Genomic DNA, 21,463 nt, shown 5'->3' on the forward strand with positions numbered 1-21,463 from the left:
TCTCTCTCTCTCTCTCAAGCGAATTGACCTCACGGGCGGGGGTAAACCTAGCACGAGTTGTCCCCGGCAGCCATCACCGGCAGCCATTGCTGTCGTCATCAGCATTGTGAAACTGTGACGTGTGCATCGAGTGACGTCACCAACCAGGATCTGTGCCGCAGCCGTGACGTCATTAGCTTGAGGGCAAAATAGAGGAAGCGGATGTACAGTGTATTATCCCCGTTGATTGTCATTTCCATTATGCACATTATTATTGTTATTTTTATCATTATTGTCATCATCATTAACATTATTATCATTATTATTATCATTATCATCATCATTATCATTATTATCATTATAGTTATATCATTATTACTATCATTATAAATGTTTCTGTTATCTATACCACTTTCTTTCACGATCTGTACAAGATGACGCTACTACTAACTGGGAAACATCTTCCAGCTGAAGTGCTGAGCATCAGAGAGAGAGAGAGAGAGAGAGAGAGAGAGAGAGAGAGAGAGAGAGAGAGAGAGAGCTCAGGTGTGGTGGGAGAGGGTGTGGTGTGGAGGGAGCGTGAGGAAGGACAGAAAGATCTGTTGATGAGTGAGAGTGTGGCCAGGTGGGTGGGTGGGTGGGCGGCCTGTGGTGTCAGACCATCATGACACACCTGGTGGGTCGTGTGGCCCTGTGGCTGGGTGGGTTATAGCGAACCCTCCCCTGTGGCTGGGTGGGTCATAGCGAACCCTCCCCTGTGGCTGGGTGGGTCATAGCGAACCCTCCCCTGTGGCTGGGTGGGTCATAGCGAACCCTCCCCTGTGGCTGGGTGGGTCATAGCGAACCCTCCCCTGTGGCTGGGTGGGTCATAGCGAACCCTCCCCTGTGGCTGGGTGGGTCATAGCGAACCCTCCCCTGTGGCTGGGTGGGTCATAGCGAACCCTCCCCTGTGGCTGGGTGGGTTTTAGAAAGACAAAAAAAAAAATCCCTCCAAAAGTAGCCTTAGTAAATAGATATGACCAAAGTATTGAATTATAGCAGTTGATTATGAAAGTTGCACGTTGGAAAGTTAGAACAATATTAAGACCAGCTCGATGACGTTCCCTCCATGAAGAAATAGAAGAAACGGAAGAGCGGCCATCTTGTGTAGGGGGGGGGTTGTGGGGGGGGGGGGGTAGCTGGTACTAACCCAGGGAGTGAGGGAGGGGGGGGGCGGGACTAGCCTCATTCACGCTCTGACCTGACATTTTATTGCCTCCCCTTCCCTCTTCACCCACTACCCTTCCCGCTCCCCATTTCACCCTCCCTCCCCCACTCATCTCCCATCCTCCTCCCCCACTTCCATCTATTCGCAAACATTTCGTGGGTACTGACGTAATGGTGCGCAGAGGAAGTGACGTAACGGTGACGTAAGCATGCACATAACCCAGCAGCAAAGGAAGGTGATGTTATAGTGTGTGAAAGTGATATAAACAGTGAAGAAATATGACTGAGAATTGGAGGAAAGTGACGAAACGATGCAGGAAAGTGACATAATTGTGCAAGACGATGCAACACGTTGTGGTGTAGGGAGAGTGACGTAACAGCGAGGGGAAGGGGAGAGGGAAGGGGAGGGGAGATGTCGGGTTTCTGCTCCCTCGCCCACCCCCACACCCTCTCCCTTCCTTCCAACACTTTCTCGTGAGGTGGTTGACCACGTGGTCACCCTCACCACAGCCTGCTGACATCCCACTCTACCACATCCCCACCACACCCTACCACATCCCCACCACACCCTACCACATCCTCACCACACCCTACCACATCCCCACCACACCCTACCACATCCCCACCACACCCTACCACATCCTCACTACACATTACCACATCCCCACCACACCCTACCACATCCTCACCACACATTACCACATCCTCGCCACATCCTCACCACACCCTACCACACCCTAACACATTCCACTCTTTTACTACCCCGCCATAACCTGCATTCCAACCTGTTACACCCCATCCTGCAACACCACCGATACACCCAACCACACTCCATACCGCCACACCCTGGCCACACCCTGGCGTAAACATGAAAATGACTCAACGTCATATAGTGTGTCGGAAATGCCAGACATCACAGTAACATGACAAACCTGGACTGACCCTGTAACTATTAACTTATAACGTGGACTGACCCTGTAACTATTAACTTATAACCTGGACTGACCCTGTAACTATCAACTTATAACGTGGACTGACCCTGTAACTATTAACTTATAACCTGGACTGACCCTGTAACTATTAAGTTACACCAGACTTAGCAGTAGAAGGACGTAGCGTTTTCGTAAAGTATTTGTTGCGTAAGTCAGGCGATGATGATGTAGATAGAGCAGAGGTACATGGTAGATAATGTTTATATCTTATTTCGACATCTAATTAATTGATTGATAAAACGATTATATTCAACTATTGCCATATACAGTTCCCAGAAACAATGTACACTAATTGTTATCCATTATAGAAAGAAATTAAATTTCGAAAACAATGAAGTAATAATTATAAGAGATTTTAACTATCTCATCATTAACTTGACATTTGATCAGGTCAGCACGAGAGGTACACAGACTAATCGACTCTACCTAAGATTGTTTGTAAACAAAATGGAGCATGACCGGAGACGTGGATAACATGTTGAACTTAGTACCATACACGGTGTGAGTACCACCCGTCATGATGATGATGGTGGATCACTAACAAGCAAGAATGATCGTTTCATTACCAGATTCACTACCAAATTTTCGACTCGACTTAAAGTAAACAGCATTATGATGCCCAGTTAAAGTAAACAGCATTATGATGCCCAGTTAAAGTAAACAGCATTATGATGCCCAGTTAAAGTAAACAGCATTATGATGCCCAGTTAAAGTAAACAGCAGTATGATGCCCAGTTAAAGTAAACAGCATTATGATGCCCAGTTAAAGTAAACAGCATTATGATGCCCAGTTAAAGTAAACAGCATTATGATGCCCAGTTAAAGTAAACAGCATTATGATGCCCAGTTAAAGTAAACAGCATTATGATGCCCAGTTAAAGTAAACAGCATTATGATGCCCAGTTAAAGTAAACAGCATTATGATGCCCAGTTAAAGTAAACAGCATTATGATGCCCAGTTAAAGTAAACAGCATTATGATGCCCAGTTAAAGTAAACAGCATTATGATGCCCAGTTAAAGTAAACAGCATTATGATGCCCAGTTAAAGTAAACAGCATTATGATGCCCAGTTAAAGTAAACAGCATTATGATGCCCAGTTAAAGTAAACAGCATTATGATGCCCAGTTAAAGTAAACAGCATTATGATGCCCAGTTAAAGTAAACAGCATTATGATGCCCAGTTAAAGTAAACAGCATTATGATGCCCAGTTAAAGTAAACAGCATTATGATGCCCAGTTAAAGTAAACAGCATTATGATGCCCAGTTAAAGTAAACAGCATTATGATGCCCAGTTAAAGTAAACAGCATTATGATGCCCAGTTAAAGTAAACAGCATTATGATGCCCAGTTAAAGTAAACAGCATTATGATGCCCAGTTAAAGTAAACAGCATTATGATGCCCAGTTAAAGTAAACAGCATTATGATGCCCAGTTAAAGTAAACAGCATTATGATGCCCAGTTAAAGTAAACAGCATTATGATGCCCAGTTAAAGTGAACAGCATTATGATGCCCAGTTAAAGTAAACAGCATTATGATGCCCAGTTAAAGTAAACAGCATTATGATGCCCAGTTAAAGTAAACAGCATTATGATGCCCAGTTAAAGTAAACAGCATTATGATGCCCAGTTTGGATGAGCTGCTCCGGTGAACTGCGACAGGATATTAGAATGCTGATTGGATTACTTCTCAGCACTGGCAGCCAAGTCAATAAATGTGGAATAAATTTAGAAACGTAATACACCTCCGTGAGAGAGAGAGAGAGAGAGAGAGAGAGAGAGAGAGAGAGAGAGAGAGAGAGAGAGAGAGAGAGAGAGAGAGACCCCGCCCTGACACACCGTACCACACTCTACCACGCCTCACCACACCCCGTCACGCTCCATCTCACCCCACCTCATTCCACCACAGCCTGCCACACTCCACCACACCCCGTCACACCACACTACACCCCTCCACACTCCATCACATTCCGTCACACTCCGCCACACCCGCTCCACTCTCCTCCACACCCCGCTACTACCAACCACGATCCATTACACCTTGCCACACCCCACCACACGGTACCAAATCCCGTGAATAATCCACAAGTGAGGGCTGACTGGGCCCGGCACTGTGGGTGTGAATGACAGTTTGACACGCCACCACCACAACAACAACCACGTCCTCCACCACCAACACCACCTCCACCACCACCATATCGCCGCAAGCGTTGAGGGGTCGCCACCACTGCGGCACATCGCTATGGGTCAACAGTTGCCCACGCCGCCGCACGAACACCTGTCGTTGCGCGCCACAAGAGACGAGGCAACACGACTATCGTCGTCTCAGCAGGTGACGTGTCCGCGACAATGGTCCGTTGAGCACGACGGTACGACACTTAGCCACGATGGTTCGACTCTTAGGCACGAAGGTACGACACTTAGGCATGATGGTACGACACTTAGGCACGACGGTACGACACTTAGCCACGACGGTACGACACTTAGGCACGATGGTACTACACTTAGCCACGACGGTACGACACTTAGGCACGATGGTACGACACTTAGCCACGATGGTACTACACTTAGCCACGACGGTACGACACTTAGGCACGATGGTACGACACTTAGGCACGATGGTACTACACTTAGCCACGACGGTACGACACTTAGGCACGATGGTACTACACTTAGCCACGACGGTACGACACTTAGGCACGATGGTACGACACTTAGGCACGATGGTACGACACTTAGGCACGACGGTACGACACTTAGCCACGATGGTACGACACTTAGGCACGATGGTACGACACTTAGCCACGATGGTAAGGTTGAAATATCGTCGAGTGGAAATTCATAGAGAAAATGGTCCTCGGTCAGGACGACAAGAAAATATATTGGATATATAAACATAAGTAACAGTTATACTTATAACAGTGAAACCTTATAATGATAATGATGATAATAATAATAATTCTTATAGTAATACTGTTCATAATAATATTAGTAATAATAATGATAATAATAATAATAATAATGATAATAATGATAATAATAATGATAATAACAACGACAATGATAGTAATAATGATATGTCACTGAACCAACCAAATCCATTGTTCTATGCTGCAGAAAATCTTCGGTGATACATTACAAAAACAAAATTAGACAAAAAGCTCCATCATTATCTCTGAATTTCGTTCATATGATGTTTCATTAACCACTAGTGCCCAGCGATGTATCGCATAATGAACGTATCTAGTGACGGTTGTTAGTGTAAGGTTGTGGAACAAGAGGTCCTTCCAGTTGTTGTCTAGAACAAGAGATCCCTCCAGCAGCTGTCTGGAATAAGAGGTCCCTCCAATATTTGTCTGGAACAATAGGTCACTCCAGTAGTTATCTGGCATAAGAGATCCTTCCAGTAGTTCTCTGGAACAAGAGGTCCTTCCAACAATTGTCTGGAATGAGAGGTCACTCTAGTAGTTTTCTGGAACAAGAGATCCCTCCAGCAGTTGTCTGATGCAAGAGGTCCTTCCAGTAGTTGCCTGGAACAAGAAGTCCCTTTAGTAACTCTCTGGAACAAGAGGTCTTTCCAGCATTCGTCTGCTTAATATGCCACTTGCAGTTCTCACACTCGTGTCGTCAAGGCATCACCTCAGCCAGACAGAAGACGCCACTGGCCTTGCAAGTTTGCTGACAAAGAACAATAAAATTGATGGAGCGAGGCTCGTGGCGTCGCTTGTCTTCTCATATCCAAGATATGACAGAGAAAAGAGATGTTATTGATAGCACAGCATCACCACTGTATCTGAGCGTCGCTGGTCTATATATAAATGAATAGAAGGATATACACCATCTTACTTGATCAAGTTGGGAGAGAAAGTTTTCTCAAAAGGACAGTTCTGAGAAGGTTATTCTAGGTTGGATGTGGAGGCTGTGGCAACCTCCGTATGCCAACACAGAGCTTTCGGAGATCAGCCGACTCGTCTTCTCTTACACGTTTGAGGATTTGTTTACAGAAAAATACGGGTTAACGAATCGTGCGAAAATTTTCCATGTCTTAACTACGGTATTGATGACCCGTCTGTTCTTACCTCGGTTCATATCATGTTCATGTTCATTAACTTTAGACTTTGTCACTCTATATCGACCTTACTCAGTTATATATTATCTGTTTTCCTCTTTATTAATGGGTTTACTGATCGTTGAGATGTGTGACGTCATCCTTGACCACCAGGAGAAACCGGCGTCACATTCCGCCGGAAGGAGGTGCATCACAGTGTGAGGCACCTTCCTCACATGGCACCTTCCTTAGGTGTTATCTCCCTCACGTAGCACCCTTTTCAGCTGGCACTTCCCTCAAGTAGCACCTTCCTCAAGTAGCACCTCCCTCACGTAGCACCCTTTTCAGGTGGCGCTTCCCTCAAGTTGCACCATCCTCAGGTGGCACCTTCCTCAAGTAGCACCTTCCTCAAGTAGCACCTTCCTCAGGTGGCACCATCCTCAGGTGGCACCTTCCTCAAGTAGCACCTTCCTCAGGTGGCACCTTCCTCAGATGGCACCTTCCTCAGGTGGCACCTTCCTCAGGTGGCACCTTCCTCAAGTAGCACCTTCCTCAGGTGGCACCTTCCTCAGGTGGCACCTTCCTCAAGTAGCACCTTCCTCAGGTGGCACCTTCCTCAGGTGGCACCTTCCTCAGGTGGCACCTTCCTCATGGATACTCCTCCTTGGGAGTGTTTACCCTTCTCTCAGAAGACCACCTTCCCCGTGGGGACTCATCCACCCAATTTCTATTCTTCATCATCCATTACACTTCTTCACGCACCAGAATACCTTGCTTACCCCAGTGTAGCACCTTCACCCCACCAACACCCATCAGACCTGATTGGTACCGTGTCGTGCCCCCGGAGAGTGGCAGAAACTCGTCCCCAGAGACAAAAAGGGACACCATAACGCATCCTAGTTCCTTCCTTATCCCTGAACTCTGATGTGTCGTGGACATCAGTTTGTGCCGCACAACTTTATCAACCTCGCCATGTTGTGTGTTCCCCACCCCACCTCCTCTTCCTCCCTCCCGCCCGTGTGAGGGTCTGTAATCAGGGCCAATCACTGTTTAATTCTAAGTAATTAAGGTTCATTGATCTTTGTTTTGGCGATGTAATCAAGAATCTAAAAATCGCTGTAAACAAATCATGATAGTAATGGTCATCTCCCACTGTCGTGTGTGTGTGTGTGTGTGTGTGTGTGTGTGTGTGTGAATCCCAAATTTAGACAGGAAATCAGTTCTAATTCATTGGTTACTTTAGCGAAATATTTCCCCTCCTTCATCGCCCACTATTCCTCCTCCAGGTTTGAACATCAGTTCCTGTTCCTCGAGCAGCTTTGAACTATACGAAGTTCAGCAAATTTTGCGATGTGTTGATGTACGATTCATCATTAAGATTTCCTTTGTTTTCGTTATAGTTTAAAATACAGCGTATGTGTTACTGACGCACTCCTTACTTACGTCGTACTGTTGTAGCTATCAATCCCTGGTGCGTCACTGTTCGAACTATCAATCCCTGGTGCGTCACTGTTCGAACTATCAATCCCTGGTGCGTCACTGTTCCAACTATCGATCGCTGGTGCGTCACTGGTGGAACTTTAAAACTCTTTTTTACGTCACTTGTAGCGCTCCCAGTCGCTCTGTGTCCCTGCTGTAGCTTCCAATTTCTTTATCCGTCACTACAACTGATTCTAATCTTATAAACGTCACCTGAATCGCTTCTGTGTCACTACCTATTATCTTAATCTTTGAAGCAGCCAGTATACACCGCGTCACTACTGCTGCCACAACCCCTGTAGTGTTACCACTGAATTTGCTACTCTTCTTTCACTCGGTGCTGGGGCGGCGCTAATCCGTCTTCACTGGTGTGAATATTGATCTCCACTGCGTCTCTGCTTGAACCAATCATTCTTCTCTCAGTATGAACATGGTACACTCATCGTCACTGAAAGTCTAGTCTTCGATTAGAATGTCAGTCAGTGTTGTCCTCCTTTCGTCTCATAACATTTCCCCGGCTCACGTAAGAGCTGATCCGGGAAGCCAGCCTCTCGCTCAGGTCGGTGATGGCTCTGGTATTCCTGAGATCGAAGTGTGATGATGATTTGGGATGAGAGTTTCATCTGCGATAGTTTCACAGACCACTGGAATGAACTACCGTCAGATATTGTCAGAGCGAAGGCTATCAACACGTTTAAAACACGACTAAACAATTACTTTGATGATATTATCAGTGAATAATTCTGTTTTGGGAATGACGATATAACGTGAGTGTATTTCAATTTCATTTTCTTATATGTTACAGATTAATGGTTGAATTCCTTCGCCCTAGAGCATACAGTGACTAAAATTGGATAAAAATCTGTTTTCCATTCGTACTTTCCAATAGAATTTCCTTGTCAGTGCTTCTCAGCAACTTTGTGTCTTATCATTTCCCTTATGTCTGAGAAGCCGGAGGGAGTGGTGGGCGGGGAGGAGCCTTCTGCTTTATCATCCTACCTCCATCTCTACAGATTGGGAATTCAGCAGATAACCTTATCGCTGACCATCAGGTCTCCTGTTATCTGGCTTACCAGAATCAGTATCAAGTATGATTCTTACGAAATTAAGATAAAGCGATATCTATATTCTGGTTTATTGTCTGATTAAGAGTTTTTTCTCTCTTAAACGTATACAAGATGTAGTGACGGATGAAGTATGATGGACCGACCAGGTAAAGATATTAGCAGAAAGTACAGATGAATATGGAGGTGAGAAGATAGATAACGAATTAGACAGAAAGATAAAGAATAGATTTTATTTGCAGATAAGAGATTAAGGATTAGTCTTCATCACAGTGGTCTCCATCTGCTGTTAATGACGTCAACAATGTTAGGGAGAACACACAACGTCTGGGATGCCAGGTGTGGCATAGGATGGGTTGTGGGATGATGAACCTCCTCCATCCTGAGGTGCATAACCGAGCAGTAGCAGTGAGAGACGTTGGGAGGTGGGCTGAGGAAAGAGAGAGAGAGAGAGAGAGAGAGAGAGAGAGAGAGAGAGAGAGAGAGAGAGAGAGAGAGAGAGAGAGGCTCAACACTGGCATTAACGACCCGCTCGTCTCATGAGGCTGAGGACGGCGGCTCTCATGTACGTTTGACCTTTGTTTTGGGGGATCTAGTCTCCCTCCCCCCTCCCCCCCATTCCCCTCCGAGCCTTCCTCTCTCTCTCTCTCTCTCTCTCTCTCTCTCTCTCTCTCTCTCTCTCTCTCTCTCTCTCTCTCTCTCTCTCTCTCTCTCTCTCTCTCTCTCTCTCTCTCTCTCTCTCTCTCTCTCTCTCTCTCTCTCTCTCTCTCTCTCTCTCTCTCTTGCCAACCCCACGCCTCCCTCCCACTCACACCCACCCTCATCCCTACCTCCCACAGCGGGCTCAGGAAGCAAGGAAAACATGACAGATCGTGACGTTCTGTCTCACATGAAAGTAAATAATCCGCACATGGATAAGACCACAGACGCTCTCTCTCTCTCTCTCTCTCTCTCTCTCTCTCTCTCTCTCTCTCTCTCTCTCTCTCTCTCTCTCTCTCTCTCTCTCTCCCATGTATGTCTCTTTAATTACGTTCCTTATGATCCTCCCAACAACAGACAGTCGACAACTTCCGCTTCAGTTAATTATGAACTGTTTTCTCACTCCTCCCAACTCGCGGTTAGGAATATGACCTTTGACCCCACTTCATGAACGGTGAGGTAGCCTGTTAATTTACGCTGATTATCATGCCTGGAAATTATGCACGATTCTGGAGGTGTAAAATGAAGAAAAAGGAAAAGAGGAAACTCCATCAAGTTATGTTTCGTATTTCAACATTCAGAACACAATGTTTCACACAGCTTAGGAACACAGTATATTTGAATACGAAGCCTCGAGTGAGAGGAACTGCCTCTCTCAACTTTAATCTTTCATCATCTCCGACTCCTCTCAAGATTTACCGAGAAATATAGTCTGGGAAAAGAGACATAGGGTAATTTGCGCCTATATTTTCGAAGCATATTTGATTCATGCTTCATTCATATCGAAATCTTGATAGAAGTTGAATAGATATGTGAATAAATGAATTAATAGATTGGTAAGTAAATAGATCATCGGATTAATCTATAAACAAGTTGCTCGTTCACGTTCTGGGTTTGTGAAAACATTTTAATCAACTCTAAGTGCACTGCGGGAATGACTGTATCATATAGCCCTGGTTCGACTCCGGGGCATGCAGCGGTAAACATGAAAAAAAAATGCTTACATTGTTTTACATGTGAGCATTACGTGTTCTGAGATACGATACACCATCGTGGTGCCTTAAGGTTGATTAAAAAGCTTTCTCAAAACCCACGTGTGGGCGAGATACCCCACCTCAGTCAGCCAACAGCTCGAGGCATGAAGACCCAAGTCTTATAAGTGGTTGAGGGAGACAAGTAACTTTTGTCTCATCCTAGTCTAGTGGAGACCATGCCTGGATGGCATTCATATGACCTAGGTTCGCCTCCGGGGTGGTGTTGAAATACTCTTGATATATATATATATATATATATATATATATATATATATATATATATATATATATATATATATATATATATATGTGTGTGTGTGTGTGTGTGTGTGTGTGTGTGTGTGTGTAAAGCCAAAGATACGATAAGATCCGGAGGGAAGGAGATATGGCAAGGGAGAGCCCTGGCGTCTGTGGCTTGAGTGTCTGCTGGCGGGGGAAGGAGGGTTGTTTATGTGCCCTGGGGGCCTTCGTGGAACAGGGGCAAGACATGTGTTCTGGCCCAGGTGAGAGGTAATTACTGGGCCAAGGTGCGACAGGTGCTGCACCAGGGACAGACAGACGGTCACAGATACGACAGAGGGTGAGAGACGGGGAGACATACAGACTGACAGACGTGGGGTGAGAGAACTAGATATGAAGGGAGGGAAAAGAGGAGAGGAGACAGACAGACAGTCAGAGATAGGACGGAAAGAGAGATAGGGACAGACAGAATGAGAGATGGAGACCGAGAGAACGAAAGGCGGAAGGAAGGAGGAGACAGAGATAGATAGATAGAAATGGAAAGATATGTATAAACAAAAGTAATGAAGGAGGGAGAGAAAACGAGAAAGAAAGAAAAAGGAAGGAAAGACATAGAAGCACAAAGGACAGGAAAAGTTCTGTACACTGTACTGTACCCTGCAGGACTGTACCCTGTGCATGACACTGTACTGTACCCTACAGGACTGTACCCTGTGCATGACACTGTACTGTACCCTGCAGGACTGTACCCTGTGCATGACACTGTACTGTACCCTGCAGGAGCGTCACCTCTTGTAACGCACTGGGTCTTTCACACGAGGAGAACCTCGCTGTATCTCCTCACTCACACACCTAAACCTAACCTGCCACCACACCAGGAACTCCACCACACCAGGAACTCCACCACACCAGGAACTCCACCACACCAGGAACTCCACCACACCAGGAACTCCACCACACCAGGAACTCCACCACATCAGGAACTCCACCACACCAGGAACTCCACCACACCAGGAACTCCACCACACCCGGAACTCCACCACACCAGGAACTCCACCACACCAGGAACTCCACCACACCAGGAACTCCACCACACCAGGAACTCCACCACACCCGGAACTCCACCACACCAGGAACTCCACCACACCAGGAACTCCACCACACCAGGAACTCCACCACACCAGGAACTCCACCACACCAGGAACTCCACCACACCAGGAACTCCACCACACCAGGAACTCCACCACACCAGGAACTCCACCACACCAGGAACTCCACCACAGTTCACAAGATGTGTCACTTGGCGGTGGTATCCTATGAATAAATGTGAACAAAATAGTTTCAAGACTTGCAGCGAAGAGGTCTTCCCCAGGAGGCGTTAGAGAGTCCGGCTCATCAGAATCCTGGTGGGGAAGATGGAGGCCTGTGCATGGGGTTGCCAACTTAGGAGTGTCATGTGTTATACGTGTGTGTGTGTGTGTGTGTGTGTGTGTGTGTGTGTGTGTGTTCTAAGGAAAGTGTAGAGGACAAAACTGCCTTTCTAAGAATGAGGTTGTCTATGTGGGTAGTGACTATGTTGCACCTCAGATATACGTTGTTTGATGAACTACAGTTCGCCGTCAGATTTTGACTGTAAAGTTTCGTATTGCTAAACATGGATCGAGGTTTAGTGTGTATCTATCTTTACTGATGTGATTACGATCATCGGTAGATAGTTTACTGTTGACAAGTTGCAGGTTCGTAACTATCAGCCAACTGATGTGCGTAAACAAATGCTTCGCAGAAAATGGCAAAAAATGTTTTAATGGGAAACTCTTGATATGTTATTGTAATAATATTCAGTTCTCATTGACTCATTTATCTTTTCTATTCTAGTATATCTATGTTCGCTTATGGTTTAAGATTTATACTTAATGTAATCTATAATATTCTTGATGTTCAATTGTCATTTTTCAACATTAAGGTAATTCATGAAATATTGAAAAAAATATATTTCGAAAATGTATGTATGCGACTGTGGAAAAAATAGTTCCAAAAGATATTCATGATTTTAGAAAACGTATGGTGATTGGATCTATTATCTCAAAAAAAGAAAAATACTATCAAAATGAGTGGGAAAAATACTTATTGAATTAGATATGATAAAATCTGCCACTGCGAGATGCTGAAGGTAAAGTGTGAGATGGTGACGATGTGAGACAGTGAGAGACGAGAGACGTTAGGAGACAACAATACTAAAACGAAGATCATTTCTCATGACAGCCAAAGATTATGTCATACCGACTCTCTTGCAGCCTGAGAAATACTGGTAGACAAGCAACGAACTGAAGTTAAACAGAAATAATAACTACATTAACGAAGAGAGAGAGAGAGAGAGAGAGAGAGAGAGAGAGAGAGAGAGAGAGAGAGAGAGAGAGAGAGAGATGAAAACAGAAAAATATATAGATCAAAAGGAAGGTTGGTTATGAAGACAAAGAAAAAAATTAAAAAGGAAATATGATAAAAGAAGAGATAGAAAACATTACTGAATGAGTTGGTGGCCATTCATCAAAGGCCAGGCGTACACAGTGGGTGGAGGTGGGGTGGGGATGTTACACCAGAAAAAAATATTCAAAAATTCTCGCATGATAATTGGGTGTGTTGTGGAGGTGGGAACAAAACGATGTTTTGTTCAGGTTCTGGTGACAACCCTCACCTGACACACACCTGTTTACACCTGACACACACCTTACACACACCTGTCTACACCTGCTACACACCTGCCTACACTTGCACTCTCCATCACTCATGATAAACAGTCGTTTATGACGTCAGTTTCCTTTATTTTCCAAGGTTTTCGGAACCCTGTATTGTGGAGCCAAGCCCTCCATCCCCCTGACAACCAAAGATCAACATAACACCCCCTCAAGTAGTTATACTGAGTCCCACACTGCCCACTATATTCTCTCTCTCTCTCTCTCTCTCTCTCTCTCTCTCTCTCTCTCTCTCTCTCTCTCTCTCTCTCTCTCTCTCTCTCTCTCTCTTCCCGTGGTCAGACAACACACTGCAGACAGAAGCCATGGCTCGTCAGGGCACGTCAGCAGTGACCTGGAGGTGGTACAACATCAACCATGACTCCAGTGATGTGGATGATGGTGCTGTGGTGGAGGTGGTGGTGTGGAAGTGGTGATGATGGTGACTGTAGGAGGAGGCTGGCCAGTGGGTGGAGGACATCAACAGTAGTAATGACCCTGAGAGGGACTGGCAGCAGTAGTGAGGTGAACACATTAACATGAATCATAACACAAAGTCTCGACATCTCTGTCACCACCACCACCACCACCACCAATCACCACCATCAATCGCCACCACCACCATCAATCACCATCACCACCATCAACCACCACCATCAACCACCACCATCAACCACCACCACCATCAACCACCACCACCAGAGGTGGGCAGAGGTATATAAGGCAAGGCGGCAGGCAGTTCTTGTGCATCAACATTAAAGGTGTTAGATGAAGCCATAGGGTGGGTGAGTGGGGTGGGGGGGGGGGGGGTAGAGGGTGTGGCACCGGGGAAGGTGGGGGGGGGGGGGGGATTTTTATGGAGAAGGGAGAAAGAAGAAAATGGGATGGTGATGAGCGGGAAAGTACTTTACCCAACTACCTACAGGTACCTTATATATATATATATATATATATATATATATATATATATATATATATATATATATATATATATATATGAGACACACATTTTAGCTAAACAGTAAAGGGGAAGCTGTGCAAACCATTATCACACCATTGCAGGGACAGTCTAACAGACGATGACATAGCCAAGTGACATAGCCACTTGTGACATAAATCACGTGATATGACACTTGAGACATAACACGCTTGACATGACATATGTCACATAACCCACGTAACACGACATCCCTGACATAATCCATGTGGCGTGACACCCGTGACATAACAGATGTGACATGCCATTCGTGACATGACAGTTAGCAGAGGCAGCCCCCAGGTATAGCGTATTGTGCATAAACTGCCAAAAACAAAATTGAGCCAATGACATTCGGGAAAATGTAGGCCAATAAGATACAGAGGACAAATCTGCTGATAAAAATTTAGGAAACTTCCGCCAATGAAAATGGAGGAAATATCCGCCAATGACAATAGAGGAAACATCTCAGAGCGTAAATGGAGGAGACGTCCGCCAATAAAATCTCAGGAAATATCCTCCAATGAAAACTGAGGAGACATTCGTAGACATCTAGAGGTAAAGGTGACTTTCATTAAACAAGAAAATAATACATCACTATCTTCTATGATTATTATACCCGTGAGAAGAATATATATATATATATATATATATATATATATATATATATATATATATATATATATATACTTTTCCTAAGAATCACGTATAAAAAACCTTCGTTTTCTTTAACTTGCCATCCGGGTCCATGGATGGCTCTGCTCAAGTTATTTACCCGGTGGCTGGCGCCTCACACGACGTACGTTTCACACATTTTTTCCTGACAAGAATCTCATCCTTGATGTGAGGCGTTCCTGCTCCACCAGGAGAACACTCTCGTCTCACTGTTGATGTTTCCCGTTGTCATCTTCCCTCGCGACGACACCCAGTCCCTCCCCCCGTATATCACAGGCTAAGCTGGGCGTCTCATCTGATCTCTTAAGGTGGAATTCATCGTGCGATCTGTAGTCGTCTATGGAATTCGCAATTCCAATGCTGCGCTACTTCCAGTGGCAGGGGAATAATGAACTCTTTTGGAGTGAGAAGTTCTGTGACGAGACTGTACTCCCAGTGACACATCCTCGCCAAAGGTGACGTTTCACTGGGAGTGTTACCTCACTGTGGCTGAGGAAGAAATAGATTCTTCATCTAAAAGTCATATCAGGACGGCGCCCCTCAGAGACCCTCTCTTGAAATTCATAAATTCCCCGCGAGAACGGCAGCAAGAAAAATGTCAGCTTAAGGTCGGCTCCAGCGAAGGACGCTAGTAAGGCTGTCACCTCTTTGAGCCCAAGCCGCCATAGAAAACGGGTAGTGGCTGCGGTACTTCCAATACCAATAAACTAAGACACTGACAATTATATTCTATCAGGAAAATGCACGTAGCTCCTACTATTTTTAGACGTAGTTGAGGGATTTCCAATTTTTTTACTGGTTGGGGTCAATATGGTCAAATTTCTAAAAACAAATGTAAATAAGAAAAAAAAATGAATACATGTATGTGAACATTTTCACGGCCATTGGAAAATTTTAGCTCAGCATAACTTCAGGATTCCAACTGAATTTTCTCTTGGACATAAAAACGCTCATGACAATACGCCAAAGAGTAGGAAAAGAAGAAAAAAAGAAGTGGTATGGCACGTATGGTAGAAGGCTCTCCTCCCTCCCCTCTCCCCCGTGTGTGTGTGTGTGTGTGTGTGTGTGTGTGTGTGTGTGTGTGTGTGTGTGTGATACGTTCCCATCTCAAAGTTTGGTGACGATTTTTTTGAAGGTTTCTTCAAACTGGGGCGCCTGGAGGAAAATACCTGGCAGGATGGCACGAGACGTAAAAGACATGTTTTATACGAGATCTTTATGGCCATCGCCTTTGACTGAGCTACCCGCTGGATCGTGTCTCTGACTCCAAAATTTCCGGATATGTCGTCATGATACGCGTAGTGATGATATATGGACGAAATTTAGTGAGTACTCTTCGTGAGTACAATGTTTCACTGGTGATCCGCCGTCTCTTTATTAATCAATCTTGTATATATGTACTATGTCTTTACTTCTATGTGTGTACACACACACGCACACACACACGCACACACACACACACACACACACACACACACACACACACACACACACATACACACACACACATACACATACACACACACACATACACATACACACACACACACATACACATACACACACACACACATACACATTAAGCCAGGCACCTATCTATCGACCAGCTCCGCGGGGAGGATGAACACCTGGGTTGGGTGTAAGTCGAGGGCCACTCCCAGGATTCGAACCCATGCGGGAGGTTAACAGTCTTTGTTTCGATGTCAGTCATGAAGGAAAAGATCTTACCATCATATTTAAGGTGTTAGGCATCCCCGCCCAGGTGTACATGTGTGCTGGAAAAGACGCAGATGTTTTGATGGATGTGAAGGAGTGCAGTGGGAGACGGGGGTTGATATGCTTTCTTAAACACGACTGAAATCTTCATTATCGCTTAACGCTGAATGATCTTGAATACCGGCGGCACAAAAATATAAATACGTAGTTCCAAAACAAAACATACAAGCGAAGAAAACGATTACGTAATAAACTTTCTGGGAAAACGATAACAACAGAATGTACTTTCTCAGAAAACAATGACAGGGTGCAATTTCATAAAAGTCTGTTACATTGTATACTTTCCCAGAATATTGATAACAGACTTAAACACATTACTGATCATGCGTCCCTCGCTCATGTTAAGCTTACATTCAGCCTTTGAACAGCACATACACAGACAACGTTTTCCTGCAGTAAAATATGAAACAGGAAAAATAAAAATCCATGTCGACACAAAGGATGTAAGATGATCCCTTCTTGAAAGGTATTAAGAAATCTTCTATCTTTTCTTATATTTCTTGGTGAAGCCAAGCGTAAAGTGACTCGCTCTGAGGAATATTAAGAAAGTAGTATCTTTATCTTCCTTGTTTATGTCAAGGACAGTTGGCTGGCTGGCAGACTGGCTGGGTGGTTGGTTGTTTGGTTGGCTGGCTGGCTGATTACTTGGCGGCTAGTAGGTTGGCTGGGTGGCTGGCTGGTTAGTGGTCTGGCTAGGTGGCTGGCTGGTTAGTGGTCTGGCTGGGTGGCTGGCTGGTTGGTTGGCCAGGTGGCTGGCTGGCTGGCTGGCTGGCTGGCCGGCTGGTTAGTTGGTTGACTGGTTGCCTGGCTAGTCGGCTGGCTGGCTGGCTGGCTGGCTGGTTAGTTGTCTGGCTGGCTGGCTGGCTGGTTGGCTGGGTGGCTGGCTGGTTGGCTGGCTGGCCGGCTGGGTTGGTGGGATATTGTATCACGCCTACGCTCGTCCCGTGAATACCACACCAGGACCTTGTCTTCGCCTTTGTCCACAACATGTCGTCTTAGGCGAGAGGGAGGGAAGACAGAAGATGGGGGGTGGAGCGGGGTGGTTCTGGGGTGAGAGAGGCTCCTGGGGAAGGGCCTGGGAGGACGGAGAGGGAGGAGGAAGCCTTGTGCAGGAATGAGAGCTTAAGGCGAGAGAGAGAGAGAGAGAGAGAGAGAGAGAGAGAGAGAGAGAGAGAGAGAGAGAGAGAGAGAGAGAGAGACAGACAGACAGACAGATTAGAGAGACGAGGGAGATGCGGAGAAAAGAGCTCCACCCCCCGACACAGTGGAAGATTTTGCTCTCTCTCTCTCTCTCTCTCTCTCTCTCTCTCTCTCTCTCTCTCTCTCTCTCTCTCTCTCTCTCTCTCTCTCTAACAAAGGGCAGCTGGAAAGAACGATCCTCCGCAGCTGTTGCCCTCCGCTCATTCTGGAGTAAGGAAGGGCGTCGCTGGGCCTTCCTGGCTAGTCAGAAGCAGCAGCAGCGAAAACATCAAACCCTTCAACCGAGATTTTGCGATCCTTCAGCGTCGAGTCTTGTGTTGGACGACCTCTCTGTTGACGCCTCCATACGTCATGGCTTCCCCGGTGAAAGTGAAGATGGAGGGTGGGTGGGGTAAATTCCTGGCACATTAACTGTCTGTTGTCCCTCGTGGGAGAGAGGGAGGGGTAGGGGAGGGGAACGCGAAGCATCAAGCAACAGTGACGCTTCGTGACGCGCGAAGGTGGTAAGCTTTTATCGTAACATGAAGAACGGTGACGAGAGCGTCAGAGTAAAGATAATGGATTAAAAAAAGATAACTTCGTGCGTCTCGACTTGCGATAGGAGGTACCATGACACTGATAGCGACGCAAGTTACGTCACCTGACGTGCATACTGGATGATCACTATAAACAATGACGTAAGAAGTGGGAGACCACATCCGTCTGGGACGCGGACCAGACAGCCATCGTGGGCCAACGACGTTGTGTGTGTGTGTGTGTGTGTGTGTGTGTGTGTGTGTGTGTGTGTGTGTGTGTGTGTGGTTTACGTTTTTATTTACACAAGGATCATATAACCTCTTGTGCCACGGGGGAAGCACTGTGACGCCAACTGGGTGATTCATTAAGGCGGACGAGAAACAATATTGATGTGGGAGAAATTATTTGTTATCAGGTAGAAAAAAAGAGAGAAATAAAGCGAACGATAGACAAGGACAGAAAGAGAGAGAGAGAGAGAGAGAGAGAGAGAGAGAGAGAGAGAGAGAGAGAGAGAGAGAGAGAGAGACCCTACCACCACCACCCTCGACCAATCCAAACCAGTTTAAATGATTACTGAGGTTCGAACCATAATGATGAACCACGATAGATAAAGATGAACAATGATAGATGAGGGTGAACGACGATAGATAAGGATAAACAATGATGGATGAGGGTGAAGAACGATACATAAGGATGAACAACGATAGATAAATCCGATTCATTTCCTTCCAGCTGGTGCGTTCATTAATGAAGACTAAATGCTATGTATGTCTTTATGATCCTGATTATGTTTTCATCTCTTTAATAAGAGTGTCATAAGGTCGAAAATACCTAAGAAAATTGAAATTTAGAAGTCATATCTCGACTACCACTTTTTTACCACTGTAAATGACCTCTGATTTACGTATCGTTTACCATTGGGGTAAAGAAATGATATTTTGAACACTGCAAGATAAACAATGATTATGTGACACCTTGTAGTAATTAAATGACACCTTCTAGTAATCAAGTATTTCATCAAACTGTCAAATATACATTGTAAGGAACTTCTATTGTAAACAGCAAGTGTATTTACAAACATGTTTTACAAATGATATTTGTGTACCTCTGTTTCACTGATGAGGTGATTGTAAATGATGGCATTTGGGTTATCTTGTGATTGCCTCGTTGTTACATTACACGTTTAATTAATCGTTAATGATGGCTGTTTGGCTAATTAGCAATGAACGTTTTGAGTTTAATTGGTCGTTCATGGTTACGTGGTTGTTTGGCTAATTAGTAATGAATGCATTGAGTCTAACTGCTCGTTAACGACTTGGTTGTTTAGTTAATTAGCAACTGATTGTTTTAGGTCTAATTATTCGTTAATGATATGGTTGTTATTTGATCTAATTAGTGCTGAGTGTGTCGGGTCTAACTGGTCGTTAACGGTGTGGTGCTGGTTTAAGGTAATTAGTACAAAAAAAAAAGATTCACTCTTCATGTATTGATGCGTAGGGTCAAGGTGAAGTGCCCTGTTGATGGACTCACACACACACACACACACACACACACACACACACACACACACACACACACACACACACACACACTCACCCGTTGCTGGTGGAGCCACCGTTGTCAATGCCGCTGACTGCGGTCTGTTTGGTGCGGGTCCTGAGCCTGGGGCTTCCCCCAGCAGCCAGGAGCCTGGCCTTTATGCTGCCCTCAGCAGGCATGGTTCTCCTGCTGCTCCTACTGCTGCTTGTTCCTGCTTCCCTTCCTGCTACGCCGATACTGTCCTCCTTCTGGCCTTGCTTAGAGCTGTCGGTTTCCATCGAAAAGTCCCGATTTCATAACTTCCGATCGCCGATTGTATGACCGATATTTCTTATCCAGTAAGTTTCAAAATCTTTCTTCTCTCTTTGTTTCCAAGATTATCATCGCCCAAGACGTCTCAGCTTCATCCTAGACTTCCAGAATCATTACAAAATAATTTCCCCTTTTTTTTCGGACTTTATGTAACGGAGATGCTCGGCGCCTCCCTCAGAGCCTACCATTCACGCACCCATCTTGGGACACAACCACATGAAGTAGATTTCTCAAACTTCCGAGACTGACTCATTGGCTTAACAGGATCTGTAGGATGGAGAGAAATGCTCTCCGAACTTTTGCCTTTTTCTGATGTTTCGAAGTTTTGGGAAATTTCTGTATAGGATGTAGTAACTCTGTTTTGTTATCTTTGTTAATAAAGAATAGAGTCGAGTGATTTTGTATATTTTCAGCATGAAGAGGAAGATTTTGTTAACAGCTGAAGAACGAAATGATGTGTTTGTATTTTGTGGTCTCTGTATGGCCATGATAGGTGTGTGGGTGTGTGGGTGGGTAGCTTTTTGTCAGCTGGTGATGTTATCTCACCCGCCCCCCCTCCCTCCGTCTACGTCACTGCTCCCGGATGTCTGATAACTGATAGAGGGGAGAGGGAGGAACAGTACTGTACGCGCCGCCTCTTGCTCACGTAGTGCCAACATGACGTTGTTGACAGAGGCAGTAAGCTGTGGCTCTTGGGAGGGAGTCATACTGTTGCTGGGGAGGGGGTAACACTATTTCTGGGGAGGGGGTAACACTGTTGCTGGGGAGGAGGTAACACTATTTCTGGGGAGGGGGTAACACTGTTGCTGGGGAGGAAGTAACACTATTTCTGGGGAGGGGGTAACACTGTTGCTGGGGAGGAAGTAACACTATTTCTGGGGAGGGGGTAACACTGTTGCTGGGGAGGAGGTAACACTGTTGCTGGGGATGGGAGAACTCTGTTGCTAGGGAGGGACGGTAAGCACTGTGCCTGGGGAGGGGGTTAAATGCTGTTG

General features: G+C 45.4%; 1 protein-coding gene across 1 annotated transcript in view; it reads right to left on the bottom strand.

The window, feature by feature from the left end:
* The window catches only part of LOC139766904 (GTP-binding protein Di-Ras2-like), a 41,409-nt gene extending 20,720 nt beyond the window's left edge, over nucleotides 1-20,689 (bottom strand). The window contains exon 1 of the mRNA XM_071695923.1: nucleotides 20,214-20,689. Within this exon, the coding sequence (XP_071552024.1) occupies nucleotides 20,214-20,434 (221 nt within the window). The 5' untranslated portion in view covers nucleotides 20,435-20,689. The remainder of the gene's footprint in view (nucleotides 1-20,213) is intronic.
* Nucleotides 20,690-21,463: the final 774 nt, after the last annotated feature.

This window comes from Panulirus ornatus, chromosome 58 (genome assembly GCF_036320965.1).
Source record: "Panulirus ornatus isolate Po-2019 chromosome 58, ASM3632096v1, whole genome shotgun sequence".
Lineage (NCBI taxonomy): Eukaryota > Metazoa > Arthropoda > Malacostraca > Decapoda > Palinuridae > Panulirus > Panulirus ornatus.